Here is a 17500-nt window from a genome sequence, read left to right as displayed (position 1 = left end):
GAGAGAGAGAGAGAGAGAGAGTCATTTCACCCTTTCAACGAATTGAGGACAAAATAATTAGGCGATATGGCGATTGGCCGCAGGGTCGTACTCGCGCACGCACACGCACGCTCGTGTAGCCTATCGTTCTGACGCCAGCTCGTGCTGAACGAAGCACACAGACACACACACTGCCGTCATTATATTCCAATAATCATTTACTATAGGATATGCCATAGCTATACCATATACCATAGGGTCCATCTTCAAAGTTGCTCGGTGTGACGATCTGATCGCTAACGTCAGCTCAAGGGTTAGATCAATGTAAATAAATAACAGCTGATGAGGTTGCGTCATTCAGGTAACGCTGATTTAGAGCAAATGTTAAGTCAAGCCTCCTATTTGGAGTGATGACCTCCGACCAAGAGGGGGTGATGTTTTCAGTGCCGTTTACTGGCCGCATCTTTTACTCAGCCAATGCAAAGTACTCAAGTCAAGCGATGGGCCTTTTTCCACAGCTGCCATTTTGTCTCTAAAAGGCAGGGCAAACACAGGTGCAACCAACTCTCTAATTGGGGCTTCAGCACTGCAACACCTAAATGGACTGGAAGTTGGAAACCCTAAATAATGTTTTGGTGCACCTGTGCTCAGGGGCGGACTGGGATCCTAATTCAGGCCGGGCATTAGATACCAAGCAGGCCAGGCTGATATGGGCAGACGCGCGTGCCGGCGTCCGAAGGGCCGTTTGAAGCCCAATTTGGGTCATTTGAAGCCAGATTTGGGCCTTTTGAAGCCCAATTTGGGTCGTTTGTAGCCAGATTTGGGCCGTTTGAAGCCCAATTTGGGCCGTTTGAAGCCCAATTTGGGCCATTTGAAGCCAGATTTGGGCCGTTTGAAGCCCAATTTGGGTCGTTTGTAGCCAGATTTGGGCCGTTTGAAGCACAATTTGGGCCGTTTTAAGCCCAATTTGGGCTGAGTCCAATTTTACAATGAGATGCACCCACTTTAACCCTGAATAAAGTAATAAAACCACTAGTAAACCAGTAGGCGGCGCCTGGCCTGCTGTTCAGTGAGTGGCCTGACTGCGAGCACCAAAAAAAAAAAAAAAAAAAAAAAAAAAAAAAGGGCCAGGCCACCGGGCATTTGCCCGACGTGCCCGATTATGCAGTCCGCGCCTGCCTGTGCTACTTCCTGCCTTTTAGAGACAAAATGGCTGCTGTGGAAAAAGGCCTATTTGCGAGGTGTCCCTGGATAGACCCTTTTCACAGGGGCCATTTTGTGTCGAAAAGGCAAGGTAAACACAGGTGCAAGCAACACACTAATAAGGGTTCCCCAAATTTCAATCGTGGATGTTGGAAACCCTCATTAGTGTTTTGCTTGCACCTGTGTTTACCCTGCCTTTTCGACACAAAATGGCCCCCGTGAGAAGGGTCTATCCTCAGGTCAGGCAGTCAAGAGGCCAATGATTAGAGTCAACGACGCTGAAGAAGGCCTTTTGGCTGAAACGTCCGTTGCTGCTGGACATTTAGTGTGATGATGATGATGAGAGAGCATCACTGGATAAACATGACCATTGAAGGGCTCTACAGTGATATTTTCTCCACCTCTGGGTCAGATGTGGTCCTATGGTGAAACATACTGCAAGAAAAAGAGTTGCACATATTCTCATTTCCGTTTTTTTTGTTCGTAAATTTTGGGAACATATTTTACCAGAAAAGTAGAACTATATAAAAGTCTGAACTCGGGTGTTTTTCTGTCATATCTCATCCCTGCTCTGTTCCTCTCAACTCTTTATAGCCCGGTACTACATGTCTTTTTCCGCGGGCACTTCCATCCATTTTGGTCCCGACCACCCGTCACTCCGTGCTCTAATCACGCTGCGGCCCTGCTGGCTCTTTCGGGAAATGCGGCGTTGTGTGTTTTCCACAGCCGCTCCAGGGTCAACGGCGCTCCCCAGTGGTGCAGTAATTCTGTGCGCCCGGCCGCTGGGCTTAAGCCGGGGATATAAGTCTCTCTGAACAGCAGCATGGTGAGATCTCATTTTCAGAGGCAGAAACACCCTTAGGTGGTGCCCTCACACGGTTTAGCTTTCATTTGGAGAGAGTGCGAGTATCCTCCAGAGAGCAAGAAGAAGAAGAAGAAGAAGTCTACGAGGGAACTAGCGAATAGAGATGGAGAGAAAGAGGGAGACAGAGAATGACTCTGTAGGCAGCAGGTACACGGAGTACCAGGGAAATGGCAAGAACTGAGACCAATACTAATGTACTGGGCGCTACACTTGGCTCGGGGCTTTCATTGTGTGTGTGTGTGTGTGTGTGTGTGTGTGTGTGCACGCGCATGTGTGTGTGTGACTGTGCAGTGTGTGTGTGTGTGTATGTGTGTGTGTCTGTGTGTGCGCGTGTGTGTGTGTGCGGTGTGTGTGGGTGTGTCTGTGCGCGCGCGTGTGTGTGTAAGCCTCTCACCAGTAGGCAGGTCGACGTGCTGCAGTTCGTTCCGCACCATGCCCATGTTGTTGGGAGCAGAAGTAGCAAAGGACAGGAAACTGGTCAGACTCACCCACTCAATCCCCCTGTGGAACAAATACACACACACACACACACACACACACACACACACACACACACAGACACACAAACAGACAGACACGCTTTTCAAATTAAAATTCTGACGTGTACCGTTGAATTGCGTTCATTTGATCCAGCCAAGCAGGAAGGTAAAATGTAAGCCTACAACATCCATTAGAAAGTAGTAAAAAAATGCCCAGCGAAAATGTACTGTAGCGTAAATACATGCTAATTAGCCACATGATCAATGAGTCCACTTCCCCACTCAATGTAAAGAGGATGCTAAGCAGCCGGGCCTCCTTTGACATGGCTGGGCTGAGGCTCATTTCCACAGTGCTTCTCCTTTCCCCTCCACAGAAAACACACCATTACTGAACTTAATGTTGTATGTCACAGCACTTCACTACACGCAGTGGTTCCCAACCTTTTCTGGCTTGTGACTCCATTTTGAAGGCACACAAATCCACGGACCCCAGACGTTCAAATGCCGGTACATCGGTAATATCATCAGTGACATCATCAGTGATGTCACATGTAACAGTATGCTGATTTTTTTCTCTCAGAATTCTGACTTTAATCTCAGAATTCAGACTTTTTTTTTTCCAGAATTCTGACATTAAAATCTGAATTCTGACTGAATTCTGACTATGGCACTGTGTTGCCTGTTGTCTTTGATCTTTTATTATTGTGAAGCACTTTGTGATCCCGTATCTGTTAAAGGTGCTGTACAAATAAACTTTACTTACTTAAAGCCGTGTTCACACCGAGATATTTATTTTTCTCTCCGTCGCTCGATTCAACCCTTTGGAATTCTTTGGAACCCTTTGCTCGTTTGCATTGACTTTGTATGTAAACTCGATGCCAGCGAAAAACTTTGAATAGGTAGGTGTGAACGCACCTTTAGAGAACCACTGCCCTGGCCACTGGCTAGAGCTATATAGTCTACACAGGTACAGAGGAAAGGCGATTTTGTGAGGGAAAGATCTGATTTGACACCACGGCTTTCACGCGCGCGCGTGCGAGCGAGCGCGTGTGTCTGCTCGAGCGTGTGCGTGCACGCCCGTGTGTCCTCTGGTTTCACGATGCAGAGACAAGCGGTAAACACATCACTCCAGGAGGCAACGGAGGACAAGACGTCTGAGTGATGCACACGTGTTGATGGACGGTACTAACTGCCGCTCATGTGTTCAATATCGCATGCAGCCTGCGAGCACGAGCTAGTGTTTGTGAGTGAGAGGTGACGAGCACATGAAGAGGCGGTTTGCCGAATGCCAAGGCTGTAGAGAAAATTCACAGTGACAGGCTGACACCAGAAAACAGAGGAAACCTCACATACTCAATCATTATCTCTCTCTCTCTCGCACGCACACACGCACACACACACACACAAACACGCGCACGCACACACACAAACACGCGCGCACACACACACAAACAAACACGCGCACACACACACACACAAACATGCGCACGCACACACACACACGCAGGAAACTGCAGAATTTCAAGGAACTTGTGTTGCCTACCCCGTAGCTCATTAAAGTTTGAATTTTGTGCCGAGCAACTTCTCTCATTAACGAGCGCCTGGCTCTGCTTGGACGGATGGTGTTTGCTCCCAATCAATCTCGTAACGGCATAATTGATTCAATCTCATTAAGCACGCGATTGAATCAATTATGCCGTTAAGAGATTGATTAATCCTGGTGAAATAGTTTTGCCGCTCATCAGAGAATAGTCATTAATGAGGCGCGGCGTGCTCGCTGTGTTGATGTTTGGCTGTTGCATTGTGGACCGCTGGGAAGATGCAGCGCCATTCTGACTTGATCCCCTTTCAGTGTGGCCTGACTTGTAGACCTCAGACGTCAGTGCTCACTTACAGATATGCACCTTATTATTATTATTATGATTTCCCGCCCAATTTTCTCCCCAATTGTAGTTGGCCAATTTTCCCCTCTGCTGCCGCGGTCGCGCAGCAACCAGGACAAATACAGATAATGCACCTTGACATGTGCTACTCAGGAAACCAAACCAGTGTGAGGACTAAGGTTTTCTGATTATGAATTTTCAAAAGCCAAAGGAAGATTATAATTAAGTCGACAATATTTTAATATTGTCGACTTGCAGCCCCCCCCCCCCCCAACTGAATTCTGATGACAGTATTATGTGGTCTAATGATTTGCAGCAGAGTACATGTACACGCTGCTATCTGTGCACGTGTGGATTCATTTCATTTCGTTCCTGTGCGGCTGTCAGCTTGACTTCTCCGAAGACGCTCGGGGAAAATACCGAGAGAGCTCCCTGTAAACCAAGCCAGGGGAGGCTGTTATTTATCTTCAACACCCTGAAGCACTCTTGGTGCTCAAATCCAATCAGCCAAACTGATAAATCAATGCACAGAGAGTAGACATGACTGGCCACCGGGGTTCATGTGTTTTTTTGTTGTTTTTATACCAGTGGGAGCCTAGCAGTATTTTTTTTTTACCATGCTGTAGTGTACACACAGAGCGACACCGGGGAGTCTTACCTGACTTCACAAGAGTGGACGCTGAGCTCCTTGTGGAGAAGACCACTGGTCAGGTTATACACCAGCACGGAGCCATTACCGGTCCCTGAGGAGAGACAGAGCATGGAGCATGAGCAATAAGAAACAAGACAGAAGAAGAAAGAGGAGAGACACAGCCCACTTCTCTTAGGATTAGAGTGACACCCCTCTGTGTGACACCCCTCCTTGTTCCCTGTCACTAAAGGTGTGGTTAGAGGCAGCACGGGACCTGTCTGTCACTCAGCTCACAGCCTGTGAACATCTCTCCATTTCATCTGACGTTGGGGGAAAATGGCATCGCTGCTCCACCACTCCCCCCCCCCCCCCGCCCCACCAGAAAGCACCTGATTTAAAAATGCTACATACTGCAGGTGACATTTGCCGGTCTGGTGGAGAAACTGAGGCGGTTTGGCACGGTCGGAGGTTTTCTTCCACAGTTCGCTGCTCATGTTGTAAAGGGGGGAAATCAACCCAAAATCAATAGATAACTCCTTTTGATCCCTTTGCGTACCCAGGAGAGGTTGACCGAGCAGAGCAGACATCCTTTTCAGCAAACAGATTACATTCACAACCGAGCGCTGTCCACCACCATGACGACAGTCTTCTACTGGTGGCAACTGAGCTGCACCAGTGGAACGGGTTGGGGGTTTCAATGCCTTGCTCAAGGGCACCTTGGCAGTTGAGGGAGGGTGAGTGTTTCCCTGCCTGGATTTTGCCAGCTCGACTGGGGATTTAGAGACTGCCTCTCAACATCTCTTGAACAGCATCTCTATCTCTTCATTTACAATCCATTAGATAACGCAGAATATCGCAGTTTTGCCTATCATTTACAATCCATTAGATAACGCAGAATATCGCAGTAAAATATAGAATAGCAAAAATATATATTTTTTACTCGAAATGATTATATTTAATTTCCGTGGGGAAACAAGCGTCCTGTACAAACAGTCGTAAGAGCTTTGGAGCAGATGTGGATGTTGCTCAAAAGTCCATCCTCATGACGTGTGGAAAGTGATTAAGGGGTTTTGAGGGAGTATTTTTGTGGCGGATGCGAACACAAACAGGTGTTGAAGCCTGTGTAATTAGCGTCTGCATGACAGAGGAGCCGGGCTGATGTGCTGCAGGTGTCCCTGCGGAAAGGACTTCTCCGTCTGCACAGGGGCCTCCACGAGACGACCACACGCAGACGCTACATCTGGAGGTGGTGGTGCTACACACTGCTCCATGGGCGTGTGTGTGTGTGTGTGTGTGTGTGTGTATATATGTGTGTGTGTGCGTTGGCTCTCCCTCACAGCCTGGCAGGTAGATGACATGCAGGGTAGGGTAGGGGACTGTTACAGCAGGTAGGCAGGCTGCTGCGCTCACTCCTCAACCCCCAGCCGGCGCTTGTTTGCCTGCTTTAATGACAGAGATGCTGCCACCCCTCCATATGGCTCTGCTCTGGAAGCTGACTGGAGCTGCTGGGTGTCACTGGAAAAGTTTCAGGTGTGACACCAGTTACCAGATACATCAAATGTGACAGCAGTTGGAAAGCGGTCTCTTTTTCCTCAGGAGTTAAATGCAGGTCAATCAGTCATGAGCAGTGTTGGGCAAGTTACTTTCAAAATGTAATATACTACATATTACTAGTTATTTTCATTTGAAAGTAATAAGTTACTTTACAATATTACTGTCTGTGTAGAGAGTAACTTATTACACTACTTTTGCATGACTTTCACCAAAATAACAGCAGTAGCAGAATGACATCGCCGCCCCGTCGAACCATCCCAAAAAATAATTTCAACTGTCTTGAAGTCAGTGTAAACCGTCCAAAATTCTAAATGTGATCCTTTTCCTTTGTTATTGTCATCTATAGTTGTTATTTGCATAAGAACACACAATTTGATTAGGAAATGATTGATCTTTATTTAAATATGTGCTTTGATGAAAAAAAGTAACTCACTTTGTAACTTGTGTTATTTCGGACAAAGTAACTGGTATAATATTACTGCAATCCTATTTGTAATAAGTTATATTACTGAGTTACTGCTAAAAGTAATATATTACATGTAATATGTTACTTTTGTAATGAGTTACCCCCAACACTGGTCATGAGACCCTACGTTCTTTGGTTTACTGTGTGGTATCTAATTAAAGGGACATTCCACACATTTAAAAACACACGTTATACCTGCAGCCCTGGACAGTTGAGTCAATACTGAACATGCAAAACACTTTCCTAATAGTGAGAAACTGGAGAACGAACCCTTGGATTTGTCAAGTCAGGGATGTCGTCAAATGTGGCAGTGCTCCATAGACACTGAATGGTGTCTCGTGACCCGTAGAATTAAGTCAGTTCTTGCAGCATAAATGAGGTTTAAATTCTGGTCTGGACCTTTTTCTGGCAATGCTGCAATTCACAAAGTCCCATTCATTGTGAATGGTGCAGCTCCCGATTTGTGGTTAAAGAGTTCACAAATATTGACTTCACAAACTGTCCTCGGACACAGAAACAACACATGTGATGTGATGTCTTTAATTGGATTAGCAATTAGCCCTTTAAGACAAACAAATAAGTAAGAGTTAAACGACTGTGAATCTTTAATACAGTTATGAATCTTCACACAACTTTACTTTGCTAGTCGGCGGCTGACAGTTGAGGTAGACTGCACTCCCTCACCTCATCCTAATGATTAATTGCTCACTTGCCTTCCTCTGTTAAAAAGATCTCACAGTGCCAAGGAATGTGTTATTCACACTTTATATATAGTCTGTACACAACATGAGATTTTCACAAGTCTGAGCTCCTCTTATAAAAATCCAACAACTTGAAGCTTTCGCTATATTTCGGCGTCTGAAATTCAGTTAGTCTCTGTAGGGCTGGCGGTATCCTCAGCTGAACTGAGGTCTGTCGGCTCTGAGGCTTGTCAGGCTGCCAGAGATGAGTCTGGAGACTAGACCGGAGGCTTTGAAGAGATTCATTTCTGGACTACTAATGTAATTGCTACCCCCTGACAGCCCACTGAAGCCGCTGTCATCATATCAGTCGCTGCTTATCCTCCGTTCTGTGATCGACCAATTGAGTCTTTGCTCTCTACTCAGTCAGTCTTGATGCGCTCTCATTCGGCAGCCGCAAATGGTGAAGCCAATCATATTTGCCGGGAGGAGCTAGCATGGAGAAATCAATTAGATGTGCAACACTCAAATGACTAAAGGGGTGGATGTGGCTCTGGATCTGCGTGCGTGTGTGACCAGAACACAGGGGGGTTCTGGGTCTTGTACAGTTGAAGTTGGAGGTTTACTGTACATACAATTAGGTTGAAGTCATTCAAACTCATTTTTAACCACTCCACAGATGTCATGGCAGTTGATCCGTGATCCGTACGGATCAGCCGCCCCACGGTTTCGGCACGCACGTGAACCGCGTCTCAATTGCAAAGCTTAACCATCGGTGTGAAATACATCTAACGCTAACATCTCGACGCAGAGTTGTAGTGAAAACATACAGACGAGACAGACGCGTGCGGTCGTGCCTTTTGTCGTTCGGGAAGATGCTTTGCTGCACGAGGGACTGGTGCGGTTCACAAAATAGTGTAAACTTCCGACTTCAACTGTGCCTACCTATCTTAACTCATTGAGTGCCATGGACGTCCTTCGACGTCCAATTAAATAGTGACGTAGAGTGCCACGGACGTCCTTCGACGTCCAATGCGTTTTTTGACGGTGGGACGTCGATCAAAGCCTTCCGCAGCTCCTGTACAACTATAGTAGCTATTGGAGGTCTATAACCTATTTTACAGAACCCTTAGGTGGCGACAGTGCTCTCCAGATTACAGAAATGTCAGGAATACACAGCCTGAAATAGCCTTGATGAAAGAGAACCCGCTCATGCTGCAGTCCAGAGCCATGTAGATTGTTCTGGCTGCAACTGACGGTGCGTGCGAACACAGTCAATCCGCGCACACAACTGAGTCCTTCTGCCTCTGTCTGTCTGTCAGCATAGTTTCTCCACATGATTAGCCGCTAGAAAAGCAGCAGCGCGACACTGAAAAGCCAAACCTTTCACTGCAGTCCGCGTGTGGCTTCTCCATGTTGCGCTGCCTGGGAGGCGGCGCTTCCCAGGCTTCCTAGACGCTTGGTGCGAGGCTGTGTGTTACTAGTGTGGGGAGGAGTTTTCAGCTGAGGGGGGGGAGGGGGGGTGGGGCACGCAGGGCAGGACACAACTACACCACATCACTACATCAGAAAATATTACCGTATCTAGAGTCAGTGAATGTGCTTGAAATGCTGCATTTCACAAAAGGCTGAATATCTCAGCTTATAATTTGAAATGCCTGAAAACGCTGAAAACAACCTATCTTCTCCGGCTCATAACTAAAGAACGGAAAATGGTATCAATAAACTTTTTTTTGCTGATGATACAATAGAGTCTCCTTGTTCTTTTTGCGTGTTCGGTGTTTACATAGTAATATCACACAATATTCTGTGGGCCTCGAGAAATCACTGAAAACGCTCTGAAAACTCTGGCACTGGGAGCGTCCGTTCTCCAAAAGTGGCTGGCACTCAATGAGTTAATGGAGCTGTCAGGTGACAGGTCCCACCCACCCAGATTACAGCGTTTCTGACAGGGAGGGAACGCAGGCAGCGGTACCTCAGAGCATGCTAGCTCTGGTATAAAACTACTGTCTGCGACTTTCCCTCTGAGGCGAGCAGACAGACAGACAGACAGGCAGACAGACAGACAGACAGGCAGGCAGACAGACAGGCAGGCAGGCAGGCAGACAGACAGGCAGGCAGACAGACAGACAGACAGACAGACAGGCAGGCAGACAGACAGACAGACAGACAGACAGAGAGTGATAGAGAGGAGATGCTAGAGATGAAACTGGAGAAAAGTGAGATGGGAATCCCCGCCTTCTGTCTAACTGTAATGAGACTGTAGGGGGCAATTTCAACCCTCGGTGCTTTCGCACCATCAGTAGTGAGCTCATCTCCTCCCTTATTTTCACCCTGTGGAAGGTGTAACACCCTGGTTCCTCCCCGGGTGTTCCTCCTCCCCATGGCGCCGCATCAGCGAGGGCCCCTTTTTAACGCCGGCGCCCATTAGGGGAGACAGCCAACGCAGAGCGGGGAGAGGGCAAGACAGGAAGTGCTAATTGTCTGCCTAAGTATTCATCACGGATCGGACCGGGCGCATTGATTGGGTGTTTTCTCTCCAGCTATCAGTAAATAGGAGAGCAGCAGGCAGATGACAAGGTGTGTGTGCACAGACACCTGTCTCAGTGCCAACTCAGGTGTTATTACTGAGAAAGTGCTGCTGATGGCTGTTGTCACCCGGGGGATATATTCTTTTTTCTCAAGGGTGATAATTAGGCCTGGAAATGGATGTCACGGCACCAAAACGGCAATTTCAAACATTGTTGCAACTTCTACTTCCTGCAATAATATGAGCTATTATTACCAAGTGTAATAATAATACAAATAATTACTTACTAATAAAATAATACTAGCCTCATGATACCGATTCCAATTGAACATACAATTATTTTGAATCGCCACCTCGTCTGGGCAGGGATGGCGAGTAGATCCCCGATGTAATCATCTCGTCGTCGCCGCCCGAGCGTACTCCCCGCCAGCCAGCTCTCGGGCAGCAGAACAAAAGGCACATTTCAATAATGCTGAGAGAGAGAGACAGAGACTGACAGCGCTAGATGACAATGGGGATTTGACAAACAATATGGACGGGAAAATGAAATTGCCGCGTGCGCTAGTTTCGGATTGTGAGCGCCGCTGGGTGCTGCCAGCTGTGCCGAGTTAACCCCGGGACCATCTGCGGCGCGACGGGGTCCCACTGCTCCGGCTGGAGCACTCGCACACTGATGGGGGAAAGAAATTACAGGGTCTCCCTGTTGGCACTGAAATATGTTTCTGAATCAACCGATTTTTAGAGCAGCGTTGTTGTTATTGTTGTTGTTGTTTATGTACAGATGTTAGGGATGCACCGATGTGAAAATTTTGGCAGATACCGGTAACCGATATTAACATTGCTGGTATGGCCGATAAACGATATTTACCGATGTCGATATGATCTGTATAAAAACATATTTCTATGATTATAACATTTTGAACATACTGAAAAAGACATGTAAACACTGTGAATTTGAAAAAGTAATGCATTTCTTTATTTCCAAAACATTTGGAAAAGCCCATAAATCATAGATTTATCACAATGTTTCCTCTCAATGGGAACATTTTGGCTGATACCGATAACCGATATTAACATTGCAACATCGGACCGATGCCGATTTTTAAAAAATGACTAACATCTGCCGATACCGGTATGATTGCAGATATATCGTGCGTCCCTAAGAGATCTACTTTCACTTTAAAACAAACACAACAATTGTAAATAACAGATTGAGACGAGTGGTGATCATCATCCCTCGATGCCGTTTAGGAGTTAATTGGAGTCATAAAGTAACGATGGGTGGTGAACTTCTGGGGAACCTGGCGCCTTCACCGCTCAGCGGCTGCGGATGTGATGTGCATCGTAGTGAGACACAACGAGACCCGCTGCGAAAAGGTTGTGAGAAATTTAGTCGGCGGGTGTTATTATTCATCGGCTTGTCTGCGGGTCTGAGGGAGGCGATGTATCTTTGTGCTATGATTAATTTATGTGAGCTATGTCAGGGAACTGTGAGGAGCCGATTTTTCAGCTTGACAATTAAACTGAAGTCTTGCTGCTTTGGGGGAGGCGAGCGGCGGCACGCTGGGGGGACTTAAATGGAATCTTGTGCACAAGCGGGAGTGTGTGTGTACACACGCACACACACACACACACACACACACACACAGACACAGACACAGACACTCAGGCACACGCACACAAAGCGGAACAGAAGGACAAAAACAGTGTGACACATTGCATACACAATTGAATCCTTAATTCCCCCCATTCAAACGGAGACTTTCATAATTTTATGCATCATTACTGTGAGGACGTTAAGGCAACAGTTTTTGTAGAAAATCACGATGCTGCTCTAAAACAAATAAATCCAAACTTCCCCTGCGCCTCTCTCTCTCCCGGCAGCTGTCTCTGGGGAGTAATAGCATATTAAGCCATATAAACAACATTTGCAAAGACGGCGCGGAAAACAAAGGCACCGCCGCCTTCTCACTTTGTGTGTAGTCAAATCCAAAGCAGTCCTTTGTGTATTCAGACGTGCCGACGCACTGCATTTCCTTTCAGTGGTCAGAGTGATGCCTCTCAAGACGCGTTTTACTGCACTTGGCAACAGCAGCGTTTCCCACTGCAACCTTTCCAACGTGTTCCATTAATTGGACTACAAATAGCCATAATGAAGAGAACAAATCACGACACATTTAGACTTATTATTACAGCCGGGTTTGATTAACATTGCTGACCTGAGGTTTTGAATAGGCTCCTGCTGCTGCTGTGACGGCAACAGTAATTGATATTCACTTTGCCTGAGCGTCGAAGCGGAGAATGAGAATCAGTGCGTGTGATAATTGTGTTGCTTTTCTCAGGTGAAGACATGCTTCGCCTCAGATGCTGCTCAGTTCCCTCACCTTCTGATTATGAAGACCTGCTTTGCCTCAGTGGCTGCTCAGTTGCCTCACCTTCTGATTATGAAGACCTGCTTTGCCTCAGATGCTGCTCAGTTGCCTCACCTTCTGATTATGAAGACCTGCTTTGCCTCAGATGCTGCTCAGTTCCCTCACCTTCTGATTATGAAGACCTGCTTTGCCTCAGATGCTGCTCAGTTCCGTCACCTTCTGATTATGAAGACCTGCTTTGCCTCAGATGCTGCTCAGTTCCGTCACCTTTTGATTATGAAGACCTGCTTTGCCTCAGATGCTGCTCAGTTCCCTCACCTTCTGATTATGAAGACCTGCTTTGCCTCAGATGCTGCTCAGTTCCCTCACCTTCTGATTATGAAGACCTGCTTTGCCTCAGATGCTGCTCAGTTCCCTCACCTTCTGATTATGAAGACCTGCTTTGCCTCAGATGCTGCTCAGTTCCGTCACCTTTTGATTATGAAGACCTGCTTGCCTCAGATGCTGTTCATTTTCCCTCATCTTTTGATTCACCGATTTGCCAGGCCTTGCTCTTGCTCTGCTCTGCTCCTATTCATTTTCTCTTTTTATTAAGTCTCATTTTTCAGACCCAAACCACAGAAAGAAAAAACACCAATTACTTCAATGTACCCAAACCATTCACACTGTGTAGCTGAAGCAGCGTAATTGTTCAGAACCGTGCCCTCCAAAGCACACCTTTCTCACTGGATTTTGTTTTCGTAACCATATTATTGTTGGGCAGCAACATTTCATAAATCACAGCAGACAAACGTCTTCAGACTGCTTCAACGCTCCAATTTGTGCAAACAATGTCGTGATGATGATGAATGACGTTGAGAGACAGGCTGCGTTTAACAACTACGGAGATTAAATACATGGCCCACACATGCTGTATGTACTGCATGAGAGCCATGGCCATGACTGATGACAGAGAAACACCGCTCTCTCTGCCACACACATATATCAGGTTCTTCCACATTTTCCATTTCACAATCCATTTTTGCCGGATGTTAATTTCCAGACTTTGGATTTGAATATTTCAGTTGATGTTCGATATGCTGACAGTGGCAATATAAATGCAAACTAGGCCATAATGGTTTGAAGATTACACACACTGTAATGTATGTGTGAGCAATGAGAATATGTCTGCAACTACTACACACACACAATGTGCTGAACAACAATATTCTCCATACACTTTTTTGTCTATACCAAACTTTTGGAAATTAAAGGAACAGCTCACCCTAAAAGCCAAAATACATATTTTTCCTCTCACCTGTAGTGCTATTTATCCATCTATATCGTTTTGAGATAGTTGCCTGAGTTTTGGAGATATCGGCCGCAGAGATGTCTGCCTTCTCTTGAATACAATGGAACTGGATGACACTCGGCTTGTAGTGCTCGAAGCACCAAAGAAATACATTTGAAAAACTCACCAGCATTGTCTCTTTGCAGAAATCATGACCCGGTTACTCAAGATAATGCACAGACTTTGTTGTGAGCAGTTTCATGTAGGAACTATTTTCTTTTGCAGTCTCATGTAGGAATTAGCTAGCAGCTAGCGGGTGTAGTTCAGTCAAAAGAAAATAGTTCCTCCATGAAACTGCTCATAACAAGGTCTGTGGATTATCTTCAGTAACAGGGTCATGATTTCTGGAAAGAGACATTGCTGTTGTGAGTTTATCAAATGTATTTCTTTGGCACTTTGAGCGCCACAAGTCGAGTGCCATCCAGTTCCATTGTATTGGAGAGAAGGCAGAAACTCTGCGGACGATATCTCCAAAACTCAGGCAACTAACACAAAACGATATAGATGGATAAATAGCATGGCAGGTGAGAGCGAATATATGTATTTTGGACTTTAGGGTGAGCTGTCAAAGCTGTCAATTGCAACTGTTATTTGTGCTTGTGTGCGTGCTGGCGTTACTACCTACCTACAGCCAGAAGGGGCTGGTAGTGGTTGATGTTCTTGGTGGTGAGGGGCGGACACATGCGGAGGGAGAAGGGCGGCAGCGGCAGACCAGAGAGCAGACCGGTCAGCAGAAACTTCAACTGCACCTCCTGCTGGCTGGAGGAGGGAGGAGGAGCCTCGCCAGCTATCAGCGTCTCGCCTGGGGATGGGATCGACACAGACAACATGGGAAGGGTTAAGACGTAGTGACATTGAAGTCGTTACTCTACACATTTGGCAAAAATACAAAAACAAACAATTCAAGATGCTGAACATTTGGTACGAAAACACAAGTAAACATTCTTCTTTCGACTGCTTCAGGCAATGACATCTGACATGATGGGAATTGATTTTTTTTGTGCACGTTTCTTTCTTTTCTTGATCTTAAGAACTCACGATTCAAGACCTGGAGGGCAGACGAAAAAAACGTCTTTTTCGGAAAGGCTAAAAGTCAAATTTGGTGAAATTCTAGGAGAGGAGGCCAGTCCACTACAAGTCAATAATATTACAGTAGAACTTTGGACTTGGCCTTACAGTACCACTCTCATCCAAGGTTGCTTTCTCTGATTGAATTGGGAAAGCTTGTATAATTTCACTGAGGCTGCAGCCAGCAGAAAAAGGCCATCTTATTGTTCATTTCATTAAGCCTGGCTTGGCAGCCAGGCCTCAGTTATGAGGTTGGCCGGTTTTCATTATCTCCAGGATGTAGAAGACCAGGGGTGCAGCTCAAACCTGCAGAGCCAGAGGCAGCAGAGACCTATTCGTAGGTGGGCATTAAATCCGATGGAGGGGGCATGATTTCAAGGTAATGCGCACTCCCCTCCCTCACCCCGGCCCCCGTCTCTCTCACACACACACCTCTCTCCATCTCCCTCGTTCTTTTTCCCATTTTCTGTCTAGGATGAAGCTCATTTTTCTACAGATACAGACAAAAAAAAAACTATGTTGAAGGCAGTCTTGCATAGCAATACTGCATACAAGGTTAGATGTTTGCCTGCAGGCCACGATGTGAGTGATATGTTTTCTTGGAAAGCACATACACGTCATCACCACAGCGAGGGGAAAAAGACAGCGAGACGACCAGTCCTACGGGCAAATAAGTTGGCCTGGTGTTCAACTGTAACAAAACCAAAGTCATGCGTCATCAACATCAATAAATACACCAAAAGCAGTAAGAATAAATGAACAGATCATAGAAAAACAACCATTATCTTCACATACTGTACCTAGGAACACCATACAGCACCGATCAGCAAAGACATTCACAATAGCATAGATAAAGCACACGCAACATTTACAAAACTTAAACAAATCTGGAGATCAGCTTACAAAGCAAACTCCGAATATACCAAAGCAAAGCTGTGTATTTGTCAACCCTACTCTATGGAGCAGAATGATGAAAAACAACAGAACAGGCCATCCATAAATGATCCACCTTCAGTATATCATGCTTACAAAAAAGTTAACACGCATTATCTTCTGGCCAAACACCATCTCCAACAACAACCTTCTCAGAATCACTCAGCAAGACAAAATACACACAAAATTGCAGAGACGCTGGTGGAGCTAGATTGGACACGTGCCCAGAATGCAAACGGCAGCAATTCCCAAAGTTGCATTACATTGGCCCCCAGAGGGCAAACGAAAGAGAGGGAGGCTCAAAATAACATGGAGCAGGACCACAGAGAGAGAGCTGGAACACCACCACCAAAGCTGTGGAACCATCGAGAAGAAGGCCAGAAGACAGACAGAAGGAGCCTGGTAAACCAGCCGGTCACGTGAACTCACATTTAATTTTGTTCTACCAGACTGTCCGCCCTCAAGCTTTCACCCAGTGCAGTTGCAGTGGGCGGGTGTACTTGCCTTGACAGACAACTCGTTCAGCCAATCAGCGTTGGATCCAGTCAAATCCAAATCCACTCGGGAGAACGGCAAAAAAACATTTTCCGCCGAGAAACTCTGCAGTTGCAAACTCTTGTACTTGCTTAATTGTTGTTATTGTGTCCATTTCTGCAATAACTGCACTTTATGTCTGTTTAAACGTATGATGTCAACTACGAGGCAGGTCGCTGTTTGAGTGAGTGAGTGAGTGAGTGAGTGAGTGAGTGAGTGAGCGAGCGAGTGAGGAAGCACCAAACTTGGTGACGTGGTGAGAGAGTTTTTCACGGTCGTACCGATCATGGTGTTGAGGGAGAGGTCCTTGATCCTCTTCTGGGTCGGGCCTAGTGAAGCTCCACAGAACGACTCGGGGGAGTAGAGCGGCGACAGGCCCGAACTGCCGGAGGAGGAGGAGGAGGAGGGATATTAATCAAATCAACATACATTTTCACAGTATGAAACATATCCATCATTGAAAACAAGTCCATATTCTGTTCAGGCCGACAGCCCAGGTCTTGGCGGTGATGTATAGCTCCTCCTGACTGCGTCAGGTGGATTGTGGGTGTTGTGCGAAAATGTGGAGCTGAGGTTTATAGTGACAGTAAAATTTTCACAATAATTCAACTTTAATTTCCTTTTTGTCCATCAATATTTATGGATATAGCTTGTGGGAAAGCACCTATATACCAGCCGAAAGGAGAGCAGCTCCATTGTTTGTTGTTTGTTTGTTTGTTTATCCAATCATCCAACTGTCACACATGATATCTCAGCCATCGCTGATTGGATTTTAATGAGACTTGTGAAAATGATTGATCTCACCACTGCGTTCCGGTATTTTCAAAATGACTCAGCCAGGCGGGGCAGCGGCATGCGTGGAGAATGAGCTGTTTACCGTCGCCTTGTATTGATTAGATCCAGCTCAATAAGGACCAAACGTGATTGGGAGAAATTGATTTTCATGAGTGCTGCAAACTATGATGGAGTTTGATACTGCACAGGTGCAGTGGA

General features: G+C 46.2%; 1 protein-coding gene across 1 annotated transcript in view; it reads right to left on the bottom strand.

The window, feature by feature from the left end:
* wdr11 (WD repeat domain 11) overlaps positions 1-17500 on the bottom strand; it is an 81154-nt gene that overhangs the window by 37955 nt on the left and 25699 nt on the right. Inside the window, exons 9-12 of the mRNA XM_083658462.1 lie at positions 16789-16889; positions 14598-14774; positions 5068-5152; positions 2442-2548 (exon numbers count right to left, since the gene is read on the bottom strand). Coding sequence (XP_083514588.1) covers positions 2442-2548; positions 5068-5152; positions 14598-14774; positions 16789-16889 — 470 coding nt within the window. The remainder of the gene's footprint in view (positions 1-2441; positions 2549-5067; positions 5153-14597; positions 14775-16788; positions 16890-17500) is intronic.

Source organism: Poromitra crassiceps (assembly GCF_964638095.1).
Source record: "Poromitra crassiceps genome assembly, chromosome: 22".
Taxonomy (NCBI): Eukaryota; Metazoa; Chordata; class Actinopteri; order Beryciformes; family Melamphaidae; genus Poromitra; species Poromitra crassiceps.
Note: the sequence above shows the minus strand (reverse complement) of the source record. Positions and strands in the feature narration are given on the sequence as shown.